The sequence below is a fragment of the Papilio machaon genome, chromosome 7 (assembly GCF_912999745.1).
Source record: "Papilio machaon chromosome 7, ilPapMach1.1, whole genome shotgun sequence".
Classification (NCBI taxonomy): domain Eukaryota; kingdom Metazoa; phylum Arthropoda; class Insecta; order Lepidoptera; family Papilionidae; genus Papilio; species Papilio machaon.
Genome location: NC_059992.1, coordinates 7126839 through 7150762, shown reverse-complemented (window position 1 = coordinate 7150762; position 23924 = coordinate 7126839). Strand labels below are relative to the sequence as shown.

General features: G+C 33.3%; 1 protein-coding gene across 1 annotated transcript; it reads left to right on the top strand.

Annotated features, from left to right (window-relative positions):
- Nucleotides 1–1897: 1897 nt before the first annotated feature.
- On the top strand, nt 1898–10987 carry LOC106719398 (putative odorant receptor 19b). The gene is made up of 8 exons (XM_045678658.1): nt 1898–1907; nt 3107–3387; nt 3706–3813; nt 3904–4322; nt 4881–4983; nt 5168–5263; nt 5407–5562; nt 10928–10987. Exons 1-8 carry the CDS (start codon nt 1898–1900, stop codon nt 10985–10987), a joined length of 1233 nt encoding a protein of 410 aa, XP_045534614.1.
- The last annotated feature ends 12937 nt before the right edge of the window (nt 10988–23924 follow it).

Sequence of the window (23924 nt, the reverse complement as noted above, 5' to 3'; positions counted from 1 at the left end):
ATTTCTGGTATTAACTTTAAGTTATGTAGATGAGACTTGCGACTCGATCTTGCCTCGTCTTTTGTCTTCGGCTTCTAACAACGTAAGCTAGGTAACGAGTACAATGTATTATACTAACTGGAACTTACAAAAAACTTGATTAGTAGCTTAAGTGTTTCAAACTATGCTCTACATCTATTCCAAATTTTAGCAAGACCCTAATTTAATTATTAACCCTTTAATAATTAATTTAAACTGATTTGTAGTTTCCTGCATAATTAATTGTATACATAAATTTATACATTTTATGTAAGCCCAAATTGATACGTGATTAAAAGATGATAGATGTACGTGTACAGTAATACAAAGTAGACAGATCATACAAGTTCGAATAAGGAAAAACGGATGCATGAAAATACATAATATTCAAGGAGCGGCGTGATCGATTACTCTGTCCGAATAGCAGTAGATTTACGAGCACAGTTTCTATTACATATTTATTTATTATAACAATATTTGAACGTAGTTAGTTTTTGTGTGTTGTGATCTCATTAATATTTAAGTGTGTTTTCATCACAAATGATGACTTGGATTTGTTCGATATTGTAATTTTATTATTTACTTATAAGAAAATTTATTTATAGTGTTCGATAAAAATATTCTAAAATAAAACATTTTTAAATTACCTAAGAACGACTTAACTCATGTGTCGCGATCACATTTGAGTTAAGTCCTTCTTCATTAATTTATTATTATGTCTCACGAAAGTTTAAACAATTTTTTTTTGTAGCTTGGCATATCACATCTCATTATATGAATATTTAATATAAGTTTTTCTAGCTACTAAAGTAACAAAACAAAGGAATTACTAAGATATCCATTGCCTAGAAACAAACATACCAAGTTAATTAGTATGTTAATATCGTAGTAGATAAGACTGGCTAGAAATAATTACGCAAGTTGGGTAACATGAACCTTCTCCAGTGCACCTGCTACAACCGCTAATAAATTGAGTGGACAACTACATACGAGTACATGCGCTCAACGAAGAAACACTTACGTCTTATAAAACTGTTAAAAGTATCACTTTTTATAGTTACTAATACGTTTAATACAAACATTTCATATGAATTATTAGCTGTCGGCTAGCGCGGAATTGATAAAAATCTTAATAAGAGCCTCACATGTTTTTCCATACCATGCTCTACCATTAGTAAGATTTCTTCCTACATTATTAAGTGCACAAAGAAAATGGAATGCGTCCGATTTTACAAATTAAAAAAAGCAAATAAGTAAACAGCATAGAAGTAATTAGAACGACGGGTGTTTGTTAGTATTTTGGAATTTCAGCTGCCTACAAAAGCGACAAAATAAAGCGGAACCGAAGCGAACTGTGACGAGGGATATACAATTATTACGAAACGAAATGTCTTATGTGACAAAGAGGAGAATAATAAATAAGGAGAAACTCTAAAAGAAAGTCTTTTTAAAGATATGTTACAATTAACAGAAAAAAATATATTTTAAAGTTAAAAAAATGCACAGTATTTAAAAATGTTGTTCAGTATTAAAGTAAATATCTCGTGAACTTTTACAGTATGTTCTCTTCTATTGAAATTTGGAGACAATACGGTTTCATTGATGCTGTGAAAAACCTCGCTTTTAGCATTTCGAAACTAATGAAATACTAAATCATTATCACTGGTATTCATTTTACAATGAACGTGCAATTAGAGATGTTTACTTTGACGTAACGCTATTCAATTTTTTTTAAATAGACAGTTTTTAACTATTTAATTCTGAATATGCAAAAAATTCAAAGTACGCCAATTAACACAGATTATGTAGTAGTTATTGATAGCATATAATTTTTTCAATACACTGCTACCAACACTTTTTAATGAATTCAAAAAACAATATGAATTCAGGTACTACTCAATAAAAAAAATTCTTCATGGAAAATTAACTACTATTGTCAGTTATTATTTTAAACTAAAACAATCACAAACTATTAATCAGTTACTTTCTGTTTTCTGATGCAAAATAATAGATACAGAAAATTGATATAAGAATTGTTCGTAATATGAAAGAGCTTGCAATATGATTGCTTCAAATTAAAGAATGGAAAATGTTTTCTTTAATTTCAAGTCGCTATCAATTATCGCTTCGTATCCACTGTATTATTTCTTTGTTCGAGGATTTAAAAAAATTGATAACTTTATTTAGTAATTAGAAAAATTCAAGAGAAGAATACAAATAGAATTAAACCGTTCTCATTTAAATCCTATACATACATTCAAACTAGCATAAATAGAAAGTTATATACATACCCACTAACAAATTTACATACACCAGAAAATAGTGTCCTCTTAAGGAAATCGGGTAAAAACACTAATAAGTACTCGACCGCTATATATATATTTTTTTTCTTAAAATAAAAAAATGTTCACATTTAGAAAAGATATCGTGTGTCGACATTTTTTTATAATAATCTAAACTGTATTAATATCGTAGTATAATGGATACTCGTTTTATAAGTCTTTTATAATAGTGCAAATTTACGGAATTTTCATTACTTGTTCAACCATAAAGAGAAAGAGAAGAACAATGGCTAATAACAATCATGTTTTGTAAGTAAATAAAATATTAAATGAAATTTTAATGTTTTTGAGCAAAACAGATCTCCTGATATTAACAGAACATTCTAAAGTCCTAACTATTTCTTTAACCGCTAATGAGAAAGAAGCTTATGCTAGGATCGCGCTTACTAAGATACGCCAATAGCCTAATAATTATGATTAAAGATTACAGATATAGTGGTCAAAGGTTCGAATCCCGCTGTTCGACTATTTCCGTCGTACAAGCTTTTCACGCTTACCTAGAATTGTTACCAGAAATATAACTAAAAAAGCAATAAGTAAATATCAGTAATTAATCAAATTAAATTAGTAGAATTTTGCTTATTTTTTTATATTTCTTGTAACTATTGTAAGTAAGCTTGAAAAGCTTGTACCACGATAATAGTTGAACAGCGAGATTCGAACACATAACCGCTATATTTGTTATCTTTAATAATAATTTAATGTAAGCTATTAGCGGTTTATTTATTATGTATTACGATGTTTAGTATTGAATATTGTTTATTTCTATTTCAGGCAACCTCCAATAGATCAAGCTTTTTATAGAAATTTGGCTATGTTAATAACAATTTACCCACTTGGTAATCGAGAGTGGTGGGGATACAAAAAGCCTAATAAATTAATACATTTACATAGGAAAATAAGTGTAATATTTGGACCGGTTTGCGTTGTGTCCCAGATAGCTTATGTCATACTTAATTACGAAAACATCCCTTTTAGTACATATAGTACAATTTTATCAATATTTCCTGTATCATTAGTTACAAATGTAAGTAATGAATTATATATTATCTTACTAATATTATAAATGCGAATGTATGTATGGATCATCATCATCTATCCATCCATCCAGGATGGATAGATGAATGGATGTTTGTTTGAAGGTATCTCCAGAACGGCTCAACGGATCTCGATGAAATTTGGCATAGATGTAAATCATATTCTGGTAGAACACATAGGCTACCTATTATGTTTTTTTATTGAGCACAGACGGAGTTGCGGGCAACAGCTAGTTTAAAATAAATATTTTTTTTTTAGGTTATCATCATTTCATGTTTAATTAATTTATATTGTTTTCCGCTTACAGGCATGTGTTTTTTCAGCGCGATTCAAAAGTTATGAAAAAATAATGAAATTATTTATGAACAAAATTCATCTTTACAACTACAGAGATGTTAACGAGTTAACGAGACAAGTAAAGTTTTTGATTGTTACAAAAATATTTATATTTATATCAGAATTTATTTAGATGTCAAACATTATTTTTTTAAACTATTCTTTACAGAATGCGATCAAAGTAGAACGTTACACTCGACTGGCGTTATGTTTTTTAACATTCTCATTAATGACCGATGGGTTTCTCTGGATCAGTGTACCTTTGAGACACTTTGCACAAAATGTTGAAGGAATAAAAAATCAAACAGTAATGTTACGAACGTTGTTATACTTTTGGATGCCATACGATTACACATACAATATAAGAAATTGGGTCATAACTCATATGATTAATTCTTACATCTGCGTCACTGCATGTACTATTATTATTGCTTTCAACACAGTTAATTATATGTTTGTATTCCACTTAATTGGTCACATACAAATGTTCAAGCACAAATGTCGGACGGAATTTTCTAATACTCTAAGTGATAATGCTATCAAAGAAAAGCTTACTGGTTTAATAAAAGACCACTCTTTTATAATCGAGTAAGTAACTGTTTCCTAAATAATAATTTAAACAAAATTAGAAACCTCGCATTGTGTGATTGTTCATTTCTCTGCAGCCCTGCCCACTGGTTACATGTAGTATGTATGTAGTATGTAGTCATGGTATTCCGCAGCTAATGGTGCACTATTTTTATGTAATACATTTTAAATTAGTTTTTTTTATAACAATTTTATAAAATATGCTATTTAGAAATAAGTAAATTAATGGCTATAATAATTTAAAAAATACTTTTTGACAATTTTTTTTTTGTACTAATAATCTTAATATAAGTCTTATATATAAAATTCTCATGTCACAATGTTACCTATAGTTACCATACTCCTCCGAAATGGCTCGACCGATTGTTATGAAATTTTATATTCATATTCAATGGGTCTGAGAATCGGCTACTATCTATTTTTAACTGCGCGCGGACGGAGTCGCGGGCGACAGCTAGTAAATAAATAAAATGAATATAATTTTTGTCAATTTTTCCTATCTCGTTCTCTAATATGAAAGTATACAATATTTTTGAGTTATTCTTTCCTATTGTACAGGGTGTTCAACGATATGAAAGACGCATTTGGCTACAATGTGACTGGGAGCTACTGTCACAATTTACTAAGTGATAGTTTTTTACTTTATCAAATTATGTTTGGGGTGAGTCAAAAATTATTATGATACTAATAGTGCTATTTACATGCTAACTAATATTAAATTATTTCATTTTTTTCACATTTTAATTCAATCAATTTATTCTAAGGGTAACGTTTTTAGACACAAAATAAAGTAATAATATTTTAATTTTTAAAAGCATTAACATAAATTTTGTTTTTGTTCGCAGGATAAAGAGGACTGGCTGTTATACGGCTTGATGGTTTTTGTATACTTAGGCGGACTTATTGTAATGTCATTAGTACTCGAAGAAATACGTCGTGAAGTAATTTCTTGCTAATTTTATATATCGTATAAACTAGACCTTGACCACGATCACACCTAAAGTTGTGTGGTGATGTGATTTTATAGATAAATGATGGTTATAAGTTTGTTAATGAGATAAGTAAATAAAAGCTATTTTTCCAGAGTGATGATATGGCAGAAGACATTTACAGTATCCCGTGGGAAAACATGTCGATACCCAACCAGAAGACTTTAATGATGATGTTGGCTCGCGCACAGCCTTCTCTGGAGTTTATTTCTGCGGGTGGATTGAGAGCAGGAGTCCGACCCACTATATCGGTAAATATGACATTGAATTAATCATAAAAATAATTTATAAAAAATTTAACCATAACAAGAAATCTAACGAAACACCTCACATCCAGAATCACTTAATACAACCTTTTTTTACATATTTTTTAAAGTAAATGTGAACTGAAAATAAAATAAATGTACACTCACTAACAGACACTATTATCTCATAATTTTGAAAATCACATTATAAAATTTATTATTAATGTAACGTGTATTGTGGGTTGCTATGGTAGTGATTTTGTTGATTGTCAAAGTAGAGAAATTGAAATAGAAGTTTTAATAAACTGAACTGTTTGTTTATTTCTTAACAATTGGTGTCAGGTGTGGGGTATGGCGAGTAAAAGTTTATTATTGAACGATTTGAAGGTGGCAGAGTTAAGAAACGAGTTGGAAGAAAGAGATCTCGATGCAAGTGGCAAGAAAAGCGAACTGAGACGGAAACTTCGTCTCGCTTTGGAGGAGGAGGGTAAGGATCCGGACACTTTCGTATTTGAAATTACTTCCGCTGTCGGCGTCAGTACAATTGTGGAGAAAATTGGAGAAACTTGTAGAATTTTAACGGAAAAAGTTATCGATATGGAGGAAACATCAAAAAAATTTAAGGAGAAAGTTAATAAGGATATTGAAAAATTCGAACAACAGATTATTGACATAAAATTACAAATAGCGACTTTTCAGATGTCTGAACCCAAGGACAACTCATGTAAGGACAACGACACAGTACGTCAGAGTACATCGCATTCGGCCATCGATACAGAACTGACGAAGATGCATTTGAAAGTACCCGAATTCGACGGTAAGACATGCTGGAGTAATTATTACCGACAATTTGAAGCAGCGTCCAGAGCAAATTCTTGGACCGATTCCGAAAAAGCTTTGGCATTAACATTAGCCCTCCGTGGAGAGGCCACGAATATTCTGCAGACTGTTAGCATCAAAGAACAGGATGATTATAATGTTCTAGTCAAACATCTGGAATTGAGATTCGGTCAAAGTCATCTGGAGCATGTATATCATTCTCAATTGAAAAACCGTGTTCAAAAACAAAATGAAACTCTGCAAGAATTTGAAGCTGATGTTGTTCGTTTAGCTCGCCTCGCATACCCAGCCACTCCCGAGAATGTGATGGAGCGCTTGGCTATTCAAGCGTTTTTAGATGGTCTTCGGGACCAAGAAACAAGACGGGCTTTAATTTTAGCTCGCCCTGAAAAATTAGTCGATGCTTTGGCTCGTGCATTGGAGTTTGAAGCGGCAAAAGACACATGCAGAGGTTTAGTACGTGTCCGTATGATGGAGAATAGCCATGAGGAGGCTACTATCGAAGAAGAAGTTGTAAGAAGGGTGATTAAGGAAATGATGCCTGTAAAAACACGTTTACGATGCTGGCACTGCGGGAAAGTAGGTCACGTGCGAAACATGTGCAAAGAAGCTGCAAATATACTTGTCAAGAAATCGCTACGCTGCTGGGATTGTGGCAAGTTAGGACATTTACGTGGTCACTGCGAGAGAGAGGTTGACCAACAAATGTCAACCACATCGGAAAACAACTCAGGGTCGATGCTAAGGGGCGATCGTCGACCTGCGTCGTACAAGTCCCAATGAATACCGCGCGAGTTGCTTCTTTATGCTCAGTAGATAACAGCGTTTTTGTCGACGGTTGCATTAATGGAGGAAGACACACTATGCTAATAGACACGGGAGCTACGAAAACAATCCTGAGACCTGACATTGTTACGGATGGAGTCAAAGCAACGAAATGGTGTCTAAAAACTGCGACGGGGGGGTCGGCGAAAGTATACGGTGAAGTTGAAGTACATGTAACCTTGGGGTCTTACGATTTTGTCCATAACATGTTGGTAGCGGACATAAAGGAAGAAGTGATTATTGGAATGGACATAATGAATTCTGGAGGTTTTCAGTTAGATTTCAAGAGAAGAACCCTAACTGTTGGTGATGAAGAACTGTTACTTCACGGGAAGGATAGCAATGTGGTGCGTTTATTGCTGGCTGAGAATGCTTTGATACCACAGAGAAGTGAGGCTATTTTGTTTGCTCGCCTCGAAGATATAATGAAAACTGGAGAAGCCATGATGTTCGAACCAAAAATACATGATGCCGATGTAGGTAAAGGGGTTCTATTTGGGAAGGCGCTGATACAGATAAGGGAGACAGTACCCGTAAGAGTTATGAACGTGAATTATCACCCTGTGGCTCTACAAAAAGGGACGGTTTTGGGTCAATGTTCCTCAGTTTCTTCCGTAATTCGTCGTATATGCCAAATGTCTGGAACACAAACTCAAGAGTTTAATGAGAAGATGGAAAACTTTGTTTCTGCTTCTTCACAAAATTTGAATGATGAACAACGAGTAGCACTGAGAAGTCTGTTGTGGAAGTACCGTGATGTTTTTGATATTGGTCGCGGTGGAAATGGGAGAACTAAAGTTGTGCAACACAAAATTGATACCGGCGATGCACGTCCCATACGTCAACCACCTAGAAGACTACCACTGGCTAAGAGAGAAGAAGCTGAAAAGATAATTCAAGATATGGAAAAAGAAAATGTCATCGAACCTTCTAACAGCCCTTGGTCTTCACCAGTTGTATTGGTAAAGAAGAAAGACGGTTCCACCCGTTTCTGCGTTGATTATCGGCAGTTGAATAACGTGACGAAGAAGGATAGCTATCCGCTTCCACGAATTGACGACACACTTGATACTTTATCAGGTTCAAATATTTTCTCGACGTTGGACTTGAAGAGTGGGTATTGGCAGGTAGAAATGGCGCCAAGTGATCGTGAAAAGACTGCATTTACTGTTGGCACCGGTTTATGGCAGTTTCGTGTCATGCCATTTGGTCTTTGTAATGCTCCTGCGACCTTTGAGAGATTAATGGAAACTGTTTTAAAGGGTTTATCCTGGTCGATTTGTTTGGTATACCTCGATGATATTATTGTGGTCGGAAAATCATTTGAGGATCACTTGAAAAATTTAGAACAAGTACTCGAGAGGCTCAAGCAGGCAGGACTGACGCTCAGTTCAAAGAAATGCCATCTTTTCCAAGAGGAAGTACATTACTTGGGTCATGTGGTCTCAGGTCAAGGAGTAGCCGTGGACCCTTGTAAAGTTAAGACAATCCAGGAATGGCCAAAACCAAACAACATCCTTGAACTTCGAAGCTTCCTTGGGTTGTGTACGTACTACCGTCGTTACGTTAAGGGATTTGCCAGTATTTCTAAACCACTTACAAAGTTGACAGAAGGACAAAGACGTTTTTCCTGGGATGATGAATGTCAGGAATCATTTGAAAAATTGAAGAAAGTTTTAGTTAATGCACCCGTTCTGGGATACCCATTGCCAGAGGGTCAGTTTGTTTTGGACACCGATGCTAGCAATGTGGGGCTGGGTGCCATTTTGTCTCAGAACCAACATGGGCAGGAAAAGGTTATTGGTTATTTTAGCAAGACTCTATCCAAGCCGGAGCGAAATTATTGTGTAACCCGTAGGGAGCTTCTTGCGGTAGTAAAAGGGGTGGAACACTTTTATAAATATCTATATGGACGAAAGTTTCTGCTGAGAACCGACCATGCTGCTTTAAGGTGGTTATTACAGTTTAAAAACCCTGAAGGGCAAGTGGCACGATGGATAGAGAGGTTACAGGAATTCGATTTTGCAATAGAACACCGTGCTGGGACTGCTCACAAGAATGCCGATGCTTTGTCAAGAAGACCTTGCTCGGAGCTCTGCAAGCATTGCCAGAGAGTTGAGGAAAAAGAGGCCACTTTGTGTAGAACCACTGTAGTCGATGACACCTGGCAGCGGGAAAAATTAAGATCTGACCAGGAAAAGGACGAAGATTTAGGTTTGATCATTGCGTGGAAGATGCAAGGTATAAGACCATCGTGGCAAGAGGTGGCACGACACTCTCCGGCAGTTAAGTCTTATTGGGCTCAATGGGATTCTCTAGTATTGCACGATGGAGTTTTGAAAAGAATTGTCACAGCAGCTAACGGATCTGTGGACAGGTTACAAATTGTAATTCCCAGGAGTAGACGCATTGAAGTAATGGAAGAAGTCCATGACGGAGTTACCGGGGGCCATATGGGAGTTACAAGGACTATAGGAAAGTTGCGGGAACGTTATTATTGGATACAGAGTCAAAATGACGTGAAGGAGTGGTGTAAGAAATGCTCGATTTGTGCTGCTAGTAATGGGCCACGGAAACGTCCCAGGGCGCCCATGCGTCAATACAATGTTGGCGCTCCTTTCGAAAGGATTGCTATTGACGTGGCCGGTCCATTTCCGGAGTCTGATCAAGGAAATAAATATATCGTTGTCGTTATGGACTATTTTAGTAAATGGGCGGAGGCATATGCACTGCCAAGTCAAGAAGCTGTTACTATTGCTGACGTGCTAATCAAGGAGTGGATATGTCGCTTTGGTGTTCCCATGGAGTTACATTCGGACCAAGGGAGGAACTTTGAATCTACAGTATTCCAGAATATTTGTGACACGTTGAAAATTCGTAAAACAAGAACTACAGCACTACACCCGCAGTCTGATGGCATGGTGGAACGAATGAATAGGACTATTAATAGACACCTCGCGAAGGTAGTTTCTGACCACCAGAAGGATTGGGACCAATATCTTCATTTATTCCTGTTGGCATATCGCTCAGCTGTACACGAATCTACAGGCCAGAGTCCAGCGAGCATTATAATGGGAAGGGAGCTTCGTTTGCCGTGTGATTTAAGGTTTGGGTGCCCACCTGGGGAAGATATAGCAGGAGAAAGCTACGTAAGCGAGCTACGCCAGAGAATGGAAGATATACACCAAAGGGTTCGCATAAACATCCAGAGCGCCAGTGATAAGATGAAGGAATATTATGACGTTAGAGCCGAGGAAGGAGGCTTTCGACAGGGAGATCTCGTATGGCTCTATAATCCTCAGCGTAGACGAGGCTTATCGCCTAAGCTGCAGAACTCATGGGAAGGACCCTATGAGATTTTAGGGCGTATTAATGATACTTGTTACAGAATTCAAAAGTCGCCGCGTGGGAAACCGAGGATAGTTCACTTTAACCGCTTAGCGCCGTATGCAGGGAACCATGAGGAATAGGAAAATTGAAGATTAGTGGAAGGCAGAACTATGTAGCACTTGAAGACCTTTCGGGGCGAAATGTCTCTAGGAGGGGGGCAATGTAACGTGTATTGTGGGTTGCTATGGTAGTGATTTTGTTGATTGTCAAAGTAGAGAAATTGAAATAGAAGTTTTAATAAACTGAACTGTTTGTTTATTTCTTAACATTATATATAATTTTCAGTATATTGTGTTTAATGTCATGTTTTTTACAGATAATAAAATCAACATTCACATACTATGTCATGCTGAAAACAAGTATAAAAGTTGACTAGTAATTTATTTACTTGCAACTATGACAGCAAAGTAGTACACATATATAAAACACACACACACTTTTAAAACATATTTACTTGCTAATTTTAAATTAAAAACTGATAGATGTGCACATGAAAATTATTAAAAGCTTTAACCTAGATTCTTTGTTTTATTAACACCCTGTTTATATCTTCTCTATAATTCGGATGATGAAAACTTTAAAAGGTGTAGAGTTTCGCGACTTCTTTTTAAGAAACACATTATTGTTGTTAAACAGTGAAGACGGGAAATTTTAATTTAAAATATTGTATAAACAAGAACGTTAGCAAATGTTTTTGTGAAGATTTTACTAAAAATGTTAAAATAAATACAGGAATCAAATTACTAAATTAGACTCCATGTGAAAAAATATAAAGGTTTTTTCGTTAGTCGCATTGAAGTTGACCATTCCTATTATTTATGATGAAGGGAGAGACGGCAATCTCAGTATTTCTTTGAAATTGTTTTGTCAACAACTTTTTCAGCCATCAAATGTCTAGTACCTTGTCCTTCTAAATTGACTTTACCTTTCTTCACTTTCAATTGAATTTAACTAATATTAATACACTTTTCTACCGGTAACTTTTTTCTCCACAACACAGAGTATTGGACCTCCATATTTTTTTTCTAAAAATATAGTAAAATTAGAGTTAAAAGAGAAAATTCAATAAGCCAGTTTCGATGACATATGAAACACATTAGTGACTTTTCACACGATAATTCACTTTAGCGCTACGAAATGAAATCCGCCAGCTTTTAGACGACAATATTAATGTGCGAAACGTAATTTAAGCAGATGTGATTTTATGACATCCAATCCGTGAAGGATTTTAATAAAGAGCAATAACTACAATATATTAAAAACGTACATATCTATATATTACGAGTACATATATAAAAGAAAGTCATGTTAGTTATACTATTTATAACTCAAGATCGGTCGAACTGATTTAGCTAAAAATTGATGGGGAGGTAGCTTAGAACTAGGAGACGGACATAGGAACTTTTTTATCTTGTGTGCATTTTTTTATTCCGCGCGGACGAAGTCGCGGGTAAAAGTTAGTTTATTATGAATAGAGAAAATCTTCCTACCAATCGCTATAAATAACACATGGTATTTATAAAATTTGCAATTAATTGCGTGTTACATTACGATCAAGTCATTACTAATTAAATAACTTAGCTTCAAACTCTAAAAATAGTTTAAAAAATTTGGTATCAACACTAGCAGCGCTGCCTAATTAATCATATAACTAAGGTTAATATATCACTAGGTACTTAAAGGTCAGATTATTATTAATTAAAAGATTAATTTAATAATAGATGAATATTAATTATGAAATGAATTTGTGTAGCCGAAGGTTTATGTAATGCAATTTAAGGAGTAAATACCGCGAAATTTAATGTAGATTATTTATCTTTGTTACCATTTTACAATGTTATATTTATTAACAAAGTCATCGGTTGTGTAAATAACGATGAAAGGAGATTGGTGTTCTGCGGGCGCAGTACAATAAATTACACACATTTCAGTTATAGCTTTTGGGAGCTTTCGCTTCATGGTTTGAAGCTTTTACGATACATCATAACTTTTACGCTACTGGTGTGACATCTATGTTGCGTAAAATATTATTTTATTTTACTGCATATCAGGCAGGTCATTTGTTAGAAGTTTTGTGTAATGAAAGAATTTTATGCTTTACAACATTTTTTTATTACACTAGAGGTCGCCAGCAACTTTGCGCAGGAATTAAAAAAATAAGAATATAATGTTCCTGCCTTCATTAGCTACTTTCCCGTAAAGTCCCGTCAAAATCGGCCCACCCGTTTCGGCCAGCCCGGAACTGAACGCACAGAATTCAACACATAATTTTTTTTATCACATACAGAAACTCCAATTTCATTAATTGCATATATTGTAAAGCAAAGATAATAAAGTACGCAAAGTTGAAATAATAAGTCGTCATCGTTCTCTAGACATTTTACCTAACGAGGGTTGGAACAGCATGTACTACCGCTTCTTACATCTCTATCAAAGCTAATATGTGAATTCACTGCGTTCTTAAGCATAAGTTTTTTTCGTACATATGATGTCATTTATTTTTATTTATGTGTAAATCATCTTTCCCCATAATACATCCATACAACGTTAACCTTTTGTTATATTTTTGTCGTTGAGTTTTATCTTTTTAATTAGTAATCAGTGTATGAAATGACGTTGAAGAGGGTCAATTCACAGGAGTTGACGCACGCCTCGTTATTTTGCGTCATAAATTACGCTAATGCGGTCGCATTTTCATATTATAATAGACAAAAATTAAACTGATTTAACGTCAAAATAATTTCCGGTGAATTTTTGTTTAATATTAACGACCGTCAGGTTCTTTATTATGAAGTCAATAGCATACTAGTTGTCGCCCGCGATTCTATCCGCATGGAATTAAAAGTGAGTAAAGTAGCTTATGCGTTCTTCCAGACTCTGTTCTATATCCGTGCCAAATTTCATCCAGATCCGTTGGTGCGTTCTGGAGATACCTTCAAAGAAACATCCATCCATCTAAACAATCGCATTTATAATATAAGTAATACTAAACATGTCAAATATTTATATGACTTTAGATTAAAAATGCACATATTTTTGTTTCCAATTTTTACTTTTACAAAAATTTACTGAAATTTATCAGTGCTTAATGAACGTACTTTAAAGGTAAGTAGTAATTAATCTTTAAATTAAAGTGACGCTAGATAAGTTATTTTCATATATATTAATATAAAATTAAACTACTAAAGTGACAGTACTCATGAGTTGTTAAACAGAAATCCCTAAAGGATAATACAGTATAACCTTCGTACTTTGTTCGCATGTTCTTCGCAGTCTATTTTGAATATATTATAGCTCTAAAAGGGTCTCACGTCGATAGTTGAAGTTTATTCATACAGGGCACCTCTTTATTAGTTCAAAAGATTATGCTCAGAAGATATTGTGGACTGTCTATTAACCTCTTTGTTATATTCGAACTTATCAGTACAAAAAAGTCGATATTTTTGTTACACTATATGTAATTATTATTCATTAAGAAGTAAAATTATATGTAATAATTAATAAATCAAAAAGAATTCAAGTCTTATCACCTCAATTTCCAAGATCGAAAGGTTTAGGAATTCTCATTAATATGATAGTTATTTCTTTGTTTAACATTGTATTTTAGTTTTAACTTAATAAAAAAGTTTAATATTAATAACAAAACTACGTAGTAAAACATATTTTTCTTTATAAAAGACAGAAGTGAAAGAGAAAACAATGTTATCATTTCTATTAATGGAGAGAAGGCGTCTGCGAGGACGTGATTAAGTAGCTTTTCCTTGGCCCACAATTAATCTCTCACGATTAAAATTATCAGACCAAGTCAAATAAAATCGAGTCGCAACAAAGTTAAATGAAATATTCCTTTAATTGTTTCTTTATTTTATAAATGTTTTTAAAAAGAAAAAATAATTTACAAGCTGTTGCCCACGACTGCGTCCGTGTGCGTGTTTTGTATAATTTTCAATGATTTCATTTTTTTACATACATTTTTTTGTTTTCCTATAGAATAGATGTCCACTGTCCATACACTTGTTTATACAAAGAGTTTACTCTTTCTTCCTGCAAATTCTTTTCGTAAAACTGAAAACATTATTGGAAACTCGCGGTTTAGATGACCGAAGAAATAATTTCATTTACGTGTAAAAAAACTTCACACTTCATTCCCGTAGGATCTACTCTGTTGTTTATGAATTCCTTGCAGCGAAGTTTTTGTGTAAACAAATTTCACAGTACGTTTTGCTCTTTACCAGATGGCGTCAACTAATTAGAATATATGGTTGCTAATATTTAACTAGTACAAATACAGAAACATACAACCTTGTACAGTTGTTAAGAGCATTAGTATAGAAGTTTTGAATGGGTCAGCCTCTTAGACAAAGTTACATTTTAGCGCTGCCGCTGATCAAAAAATCAAAAATGATTGAATAGGGACGTTGCACGTATTATTGCAATGTTTGAAAAATAATAACAAAAGAAAGTGAAAAGAGGGAGATATCGCTTTGTATTCATAAATTAAAAAGCAGATCAAAAACTATTTAAAATGTAATATTATAAATACACTTCGTGTTCTTTGAGGTAGCAGTATTTGGTCGCGCTCTGTCCTTTTGGTTCTCCAAAACTCGAGTAGTGAAATGTAAATACGTTTAAAGTTAACAAAGTTATTTTCCCCTTTAGTGCATTGATGCTTGCATCCAATTCGTGGAAACGAAAAACGAGCTGTTCATTTAAAATAATTGTTACTAACTGATGTTTATAAAATTACTGAGTGAGTTTAAGCAAATTATTTATTCTTCGAAATCCGTTATTTCCTTTATTAATAACTAGCTGTTTCCCTCCACTCCGTCTGCGCAGAATTAAAAAAAAACTTATTAACTGTATTTTACCGGACTGTGTTCTACATCTGTGCCAAATTTCATCAAGATCCGTTGAGCCGTTCCGGATATATCTTCTAACAAACATCCATACATCCATCCATCTAAACTTTTGGCATTTATAATTATAGTAATATTAAAATTAAAAATATTTAATTTATTTACTATCTTTAGTTGTATTGAAGTAAGGTTTGCATGAAATTGACAAAACTATTTAGTAGATCAGTTAATTGCCTGTGAAATTGTAAAATATATGACATTACTTTAAAGACTAGTAACCGAAGATTATATTAGGTCCTTACATATGAAATTGGAGTTTTGTATGGGAGGAACAAAAAGTCGAATATTTTTTAATACAATATATTTATTTAATCAAAGTATGAACCATTATTTTCTATGCACTTTTGCCATCTCATAGGTAGTTCATTGATCCCTTTACTAAAAAAACCAGTCGGACGGGAATCAATAAAATCTTTGAAGGCGATTTGGACTGCCCCATCGGAGTTGAATTTTTTCCCTTGCAAGAAGTTATCCAAATTTCGAAAAAAATGGTAATCTGTTGGAGCAAGGTCCGGGGAGTACGGAGGATGTCTTAGACTTTCCAATTGAAGCTCTTCTAATTTAGTAGCCGTCTGTTGCGCAGTGTGTGGTCTAGCGTTGTCGTGAAGCAGCAGTGGCGTGGAGTGATTGACCAGCCTAGGTTGTTTAGCCGCTAGCTTTTCCATCATGGTTTGCAATTGCTGACAATAGACATCAGTCGTAATAGTCTGGCCAGATTTGAGAAAACTGTAATGAACAATACCGGCACTAGTCCACCAAACGCTTACAAGTAACTTTTTTGGGGTTAATTTTCGCTTGGGGCAGGATTTGGCTGGGTGGCCAGGATCCAACCATTGCGCTGAGCGCTTCCGATTATCGTAAAGAACCCATTTTTCATCACAGGTAATGATTCGGTTTGAAATACCTTCATTATTGTGCCGGTTTAGTAATGTAACGCAACAGTCGACGCGCGTTTGCCGGTTTGCTTCAGTCAATTCGTGAGGTACCCACGTTTCAAGCTTTTTAATCTTCCCAATTTGCTTCAAGTGAATTAAAACAGTTTTATCACTAACATCGCAGCCTGCAGCTAACTCGGACGTGGTTTGCGATGGATCCGCTTCCACAATAGCCTTCAACTCTTCATTATCAACTTGAGTCTCAGGCCTCCCACGGGGCTTGTTCTGCAGATCGAAATTTCCAGAACGAAAACGTTGGAACCAAAAACGAACTGTGTTTTCTTTTGCAACACGACCGCCATACACATCATTCACCCTTCGAGTCGTTTCCGCAGCACTAGTGCCACGTCGGAACTCGTACTCGTAAATAATGCGATATTTTAAGTTTTCCATTTTGTAAAATGAGTGACGCAAACAGAAAAAAACAGAAGAAAAAAACAAATGAATGACGGTCATCGAACCACAAATACATGAGTCTATAGCTGTACAAATTTGAATTTGGAATTCCTTACCAAAGAGGAGAAATTCGTGATTAAAGTGGCCTGTACGAAAAACGCCAATTTCATATGTAAGGACCTAATATTTCTCCCTTTAACCACGTACATACACGAATATACAATGTATGGATTTGTATTACATTCAAGTGACGCTACGTTTTAAAACAGAGAACCAAAATTAAATAATGGTTATTAATAAAGCAAAAGTTTTCGTCTTCTAATATAAAAAGGAAAACAAATGCTAATTCTGAAGATGTTTGAAAAAGAATGTGGTTGGTGGATTAAACACAAATTAAGTCAAGCAAATAATTAGCCGCCAAGTTTCCATTAGGAGCCGTTGTAATTAGAAGTAGGGCAGCATGAACAATAACAAAAAAATGTAAGCGGAATTTTCCTTTCTAACAATTAATTCTCCCTGCTTTTATTCAAGTAATCTTTTGCTTGTTTCATTAATTAAAGGTTCGTTTATTCGATTATTATTGTGAAAACGTTCTGAACGAGATGTTTAAATTCATTTTTAAATTACTATGTTTATGTAATTACTATGAACTCATACTGGGTGTGATTTTCGTTAATAAAATTGACAATTTTACTTTTATATAGGTTAATTATAACATTGTTTTTGGGCTTAGCAGAGGTGGTAACTTGTCGCGGGTAGTACAGTCAAAAAATATGTAAAAACTACATGGACTTTTAACTCTCCGGGTTAGATAAGATTGTCGGTCTATAGACTAAATATAAAAAAAAAAAACTTGTAATGCTATTTAATATATATTTTTTGGACAATATCCAATATTATTAAGAGGCAATTCTTTATATTTGACACTTGATCTCTTATAACAGATTTCACTGTATACATTTTGCAATCACTTGAACGGCAAAAATGCAGTCTTTTCACAGCGAACAAAGCAAATTGTGAAAAGTTGTTGAAGCGTAATTTTATGTTCTGCATAGCGCAGTACAATGCTGACGGCCCACGTCGCGCCGGCTACGATTGAATTGATCCAGACTCACGAAACCTGTCACGTATAAAGAATACAATTTTATAAACATTTTACATTATTGATATTTGATTTAAATAAAAAACACTAAAGCTGTAAAAGCTTATCGATTATACCTATAAACAAAGTAGCCGATATTAAAATTTAAATTTTATAGTCTGCAAAATTTCTAAATTTTCTGGGGGCCTAGCACAAATATTTGTGACAATCGCCATCATATCGCAATTGACAAAATTTGCGTTAAGTACACCAAAAATTTCATACAAATTTTGACAATATTGACCACTGACCTCTGAATGTGATCCTCAGTAAATGTAAAATCTAAAAATCTAAAAATCTCGCTTTGTAATAAAACAGAAGTCGCAACGATATTATAAACACCGAACTCTCTGATTTATTAAATGCATTTTAGCAATAAAATGCAGCACACACGAGGGCGTGCGGAATCTATTGTTCCTAATCATGTAAACAGGGATCGTGTCTACATTATCATAGTAATGGCGATAATTAATGACCAGATTGACTATTCGAATACCAATTGAAATTATCCCTATTATAATCCGTCACATCTTCTAAGATAAATTAATTATTACAGTGAATTTTCATAGTCATACTACATGTACAAACACATTATGTTTTTATCAATGAGGTTGAAATGGAAGGTTGTGAGACAGTGGAAACTTACTGCTATATTTTACAAGAAAAACTATACCTTCCTTTTAAAAAACATTATTACTATAGGCAATTACAAAGGTATTTTATTTATAAATTATTTTCATAATTTCTTGTTCCGAAGGTTATTACAATTAAATTATAATTAAAATGTTTAATTAAAAGTTTGCTACAGATTTTTTCTTCAAAGATTAATAGCAAGTTAATTAATTACGAACAACCCTTCTTCCAATGTTAATTTAACTACTAGCTAGGGGTTTACAAGTGTCTCCTTTGGACATTAGAACAAACTTTGATTGTAATTAGCGGTTGGCCTTTTGCGAAGTCATCGAGAGAAGTCGTTCTAACTTTCATTAAATATGCTGAAACATCGTTTGCGTTACACTTACCTCCTTCTACTTTAATTAAAGGTGTAATCTTTCCTTGTACATCCTTTTATTTATAACCGTCATAATTTTTACGCGGCTTTTTAAATTAGTACTGGCCAAAATGTATTTTTGCTTAAATTTGAAAACGTTTGCGGTTAATTATTTTACAAAATTTTATTTAGTCTTACTTGTTTGTTGTGCATATTCAGAATAATATTCATCGAAGCTATTTAAAAGAATTACCGAAAAATCAAGGATATAGGACCTCTACATATATTAAGATATACATTTTATATTTACACTTCTGATAAATTAACAACTCTGGCTGTTTCTGAGCTACGAATATGTAAGTGCTCTTAAGACTTAAGACAACTCGACTATTTGGACAGTATTTTAAATGTGAAAATAATATATTAATAACATATTTCTTTTTTTTTTTTAATGGACCAAGGTTTATGAAGTTACAACTAGTTAAAAAGCTTGAATAAAATAGAGAGGCTAATAAGACTGCGCTGCGGCTAATGCGTAATGAGAGGCGTAGCTGTTTACGGTCTGCTAACTCGCTTGATGATTATCAAACTAAACAATGTTCAACACGGGACTACTTTTTGCGGTCGAACTTAATCAATGTTTATTGTATAATTCTTACTTTCTTTTATATTCCGTTATCTTGTTTACTTTTTTTAACATAATCTTAATTTTGTTATGTTAATATTATAATTTTTATCTACTAAAAGTTTTGGTGCCCAGTGTTACATAATACCTATATTATTAACAGGTTACGATGTTACATTACAGCTCTCAAAAATATTTAATATGATACAAAACTTCTCTATTCATAATAATTAAGAAAATTAGAAAATTCGTCCTTTGTTTTTCGTTTTCTGGTCTTGAAAATATTATTGGTACCACCCAATAATAAAAGTTCTACATGTTCACGTAAAGACGTGGTCCGTAAACCACATTTCATATATTTATTGTTGGCGGCTACAGGTGCAACAAAGAGCTTGCGCGTTCCCTCGCCTAATTGATTGAATTAACTTCCTCTGCTCTAATAGCGCTGCACTTACAAATGCAATTAATCTTTTTATTAGCTTTTGTTTTAAAAATTGGTCATATCCATAATACAGTTTTTAATATTATTATCAATTTACATAAAGACTTAATATTTTTTGAATTATTATTACTAGCTATCACCCGCGACTCCGTCCGCGAGGTATTAAAAAATGTGTTCTTTCAGACTATGTTCTGCAACCGTGCCAAATTTTATAAAGACCCGTCGAGCCGTTCCGGAGATACCTTTAAACAAACATCCATCCATTCATTCAAACATTTGGATTTATAATATTAGTAGTAAGTGTTTATATCATAAGTAATAGTACTAGAATACAATTAAACTAAAAAAAAAAATACAATTAAAAGCAAATAAAACTTCATTATTGAATGGTAATGAAACTAGAGAATTTCAGTAATATGTACATTATTTTTTTGCCAAAATTTGCGCAGTGACCGCTGCCCAAAGACATCCGCGTTTACAGATGCGTTTTCTACCTTTAATTGACAAAGAACCCAAAGAAAAAATGTATATCCCCTTATAAAACTGTGTTGAAAGTACGTGTATTCGTTAACAAGAAATGTCTTCGTATTATGATATCCTGGCTAATCTTTATAGGTACTAAAACGCTAGCTCCTTAACTACATTACAGTAAAGGTGTTAGTCGGTCTAATATTACGAACATTACACTTCCTCACGGCGTTATTACTAATTAGCTAAAATATGTGAAAAGTTTCCACGTTAAGTTACTTGCTCGAAGAGAAATTTATCCCGAATGTCGACCCAATGTAATACCTAACTTGGTTGTTTGCGCAAAACGTTGTTAGTCTAGGTTCGAATATAAATTGAAGAAACGAACATTTGTCTCTTAAATGAATGCTTTGTTTTTAAGTCGTTTTTTGCATTTATTTTCGTTTTAAATAATATCTACTGCTCACTCGTTAATCATATTTAACATTAATAATACAATTGTTTCAGCAAGGCATTAATGAGACATATGCTTTGTTGTTAACTTGCAGTTGAAATCTGCAAACGTATTTGCAATTTTTTGAGTCAACATAAGTATGTTGGTCCAAAAAATCTTTTCTTTATTTCCTTTTATCGCACGAAATAAATGTGTGACATAGTATACAATATATATTGTGGATTGATATACCATTAAGGTTAATAGCTTGGCAGTTGTGATCCCAACGTGGCCTTCACGTCGCAAGTCATTTATCGTCTCCTGCGACATCAAGACGGAAGTAGTCTTAAGTGGAAGATGCGATACTGTAAGATTAATTTAATATATTCACATATAATATGAGAAAATATTTATTTGCGTGTTCGTACCTTCGTAGAAATAGCAAAAGTAATTTGACACACACTTAAACATATTTCACAACCGCATATTTCTAAACATATTATTGATATTAATCCTCCTTGGTAACACAAATGAGATGGTGTGCTAAGATGTTTGAACTGGCCACTGATAACGTGGTGACGCCATATAACACCGCTGTAGACGCATTAGTATAAACGCACTACAGCAGTGGTAAAGACACGTTGCTACACCGATGTGGACGCTTTGCAACTCATATAGTTAATAATGACCTTGTTACTTAGTACATTACTGAAGTTATTAAGTCGTATCTTCGCGTGACGTAACCTCTACTCAAATTACCTGCTGTCGGTTGTCTGACACGATCAGTCTCGTAACTACTGCGTAATCAGCATTATATCAAGTGCGCGATTAACTTGTTCCTTTCGTAGACGTCTAAATTGCTTAATTGAATCAGATACTGCCTATGTAGTTTGTCTAAGACTCGATCCTAAGTATTAAATAAATATACCATTTAGGGATCTGTAAAGTCTCTTTCGTCTGTTCTTCTTTTTACTTTGCATTATAAACTATAATGTCCTAACTGTGTCCTACTCAAAAATTACGAAGTAACAGTAATGTAATTCACAATGGATTATAAATGTCCCTTATCACTCTCTACGATGATAAGTCACGAGTTAAAGATAATAAGTAAATCAACTTAAGTTCTTTTTAAATAAAATCGATGTTCTTATTTAGTACCAAAGATCACCACTGTGTACCTAAAAGATGAAAGAGTACTTTTTATTTAACCTTTATACGCTCAAAGTAATATTTTTCCTCGACCTTTCTTGATGTCCCCAATAACCTCTTTGCTACGACGTAGTTTTTATGCAAAAATAAGTCAAGGTTTAAACTTAGAGAAGAAAAAGGAACTGGAAACGATATTACTATGGATTGGATAACGGCAGTAATAAGTTTCGCTCTAGTGATGTTTTTTTATCTCTTTTTTCATGTAATTTGTCATTCATATTATAAAAAACCTTGAAATAAGGGATTAAAAATGTTTTAATATTAATCATTACTAACCAATTGAACAGTACAAAACAAAGCAATAATGTTCTTATAAGCTATGTAGTCTATAAATTAGTTCTTAACGGCTTCTCATTTAGAACTAATTTATTAGCACAATTTAACTTTGGCGCAATGCGATCATTAGCTGAGTACTGAATTATGTTTCAATCATTGGAATTACTTTAGGAAATGTTATACGTTTTAATTTTTCAATAGTACATTAGAAAAGAAATACAACAAATCAATTGAAAGTGAAGATTTAATTTTGTTTATTGAAATACGCGACAGGAATTAAAATAAAATAAATCTCACAGTTAAAAAATCATATCATAATATATTTACATAGTGAACTTAATTGAATAACCTAAATTACGACATAATAGGATTAGGTATTACTTAGATTTGAAATAGATATCTTAAAATTGAAAATCAATTTCAAGACCAATATGAAATAATCTTGAGACTACCAGAATCTTTGAACTAATAAATTAAATCAGTATTTTAATATAAGTAGTCTCGTCAATTATGAAATACATTTTGAAATTAATTTAGTACTATTTTGTTAACATTACATATGATTTTAGATGGAAAATGTGGTTGTTTTTTAGTTTTCATTTATTAATAAACCTGTGAACATATTTTAATTAATTCATTTTCAAGTATTTACAATCTGTTGAAGTTTAAATGAATTTTATAGTGTTTTTTATGGAAACAGAAGCAACTTAATATTGAACTCTAGGTTAACCATTTCATTCTTTTTTTGATAAAAATTATTATTATTGTATGTTTATAAAAACTATTATACTAAATATATATATCTAAATATTTCTTGCACATAGTCTCGCTGCCGAGGACAATGCAACTCACATAGTGAAATATAAACGTAATTTTCAACAAATCCAAAATCGTGGAGACCTAAACAAATATTTGTGGGTGGAATAGTATTGATCAAGTCCTTTTGACGTAAAAGCGTTTCAGACGAGACTATTGCCTCGAATATATTACATGTTATATTTGTTTTTGGTTAAGTGAGAATTTCAATTTTAGTTCACATTTTATAATATTTAGAAAATAATTTAAAAAAAACGTGGATAACTGAAAATGGTATTAGCAAATAGAAATTACTTTGTACTTCACTTTACAACCATTTTACATTTCATACTTAATTTATTATTCTACTAGCTGTCGCCCGCGACTCCGTCCGCGCGCAGTTAAAAAAAACTAAATGGGGGGGGGGGGGTTATGAAAAATAGATGTTGGCCGATTCTCAGACCTACTGAATATGCTCTCAAAATTTCATGAGAATCGGTCAAGCCGTTTCGGAGGAATACGGGAACGATTATTGGGACACGAGAATTTTATATATTAGATAATTAATATACAAATAATTGTATGTTGAACTATATCTATGACTGAACCATGAGTAAACTGAGGTGATTGATTTCTCTAAAGTAATATATCTTTAACATATTATCTGATACATTTTAAAGAGTTTC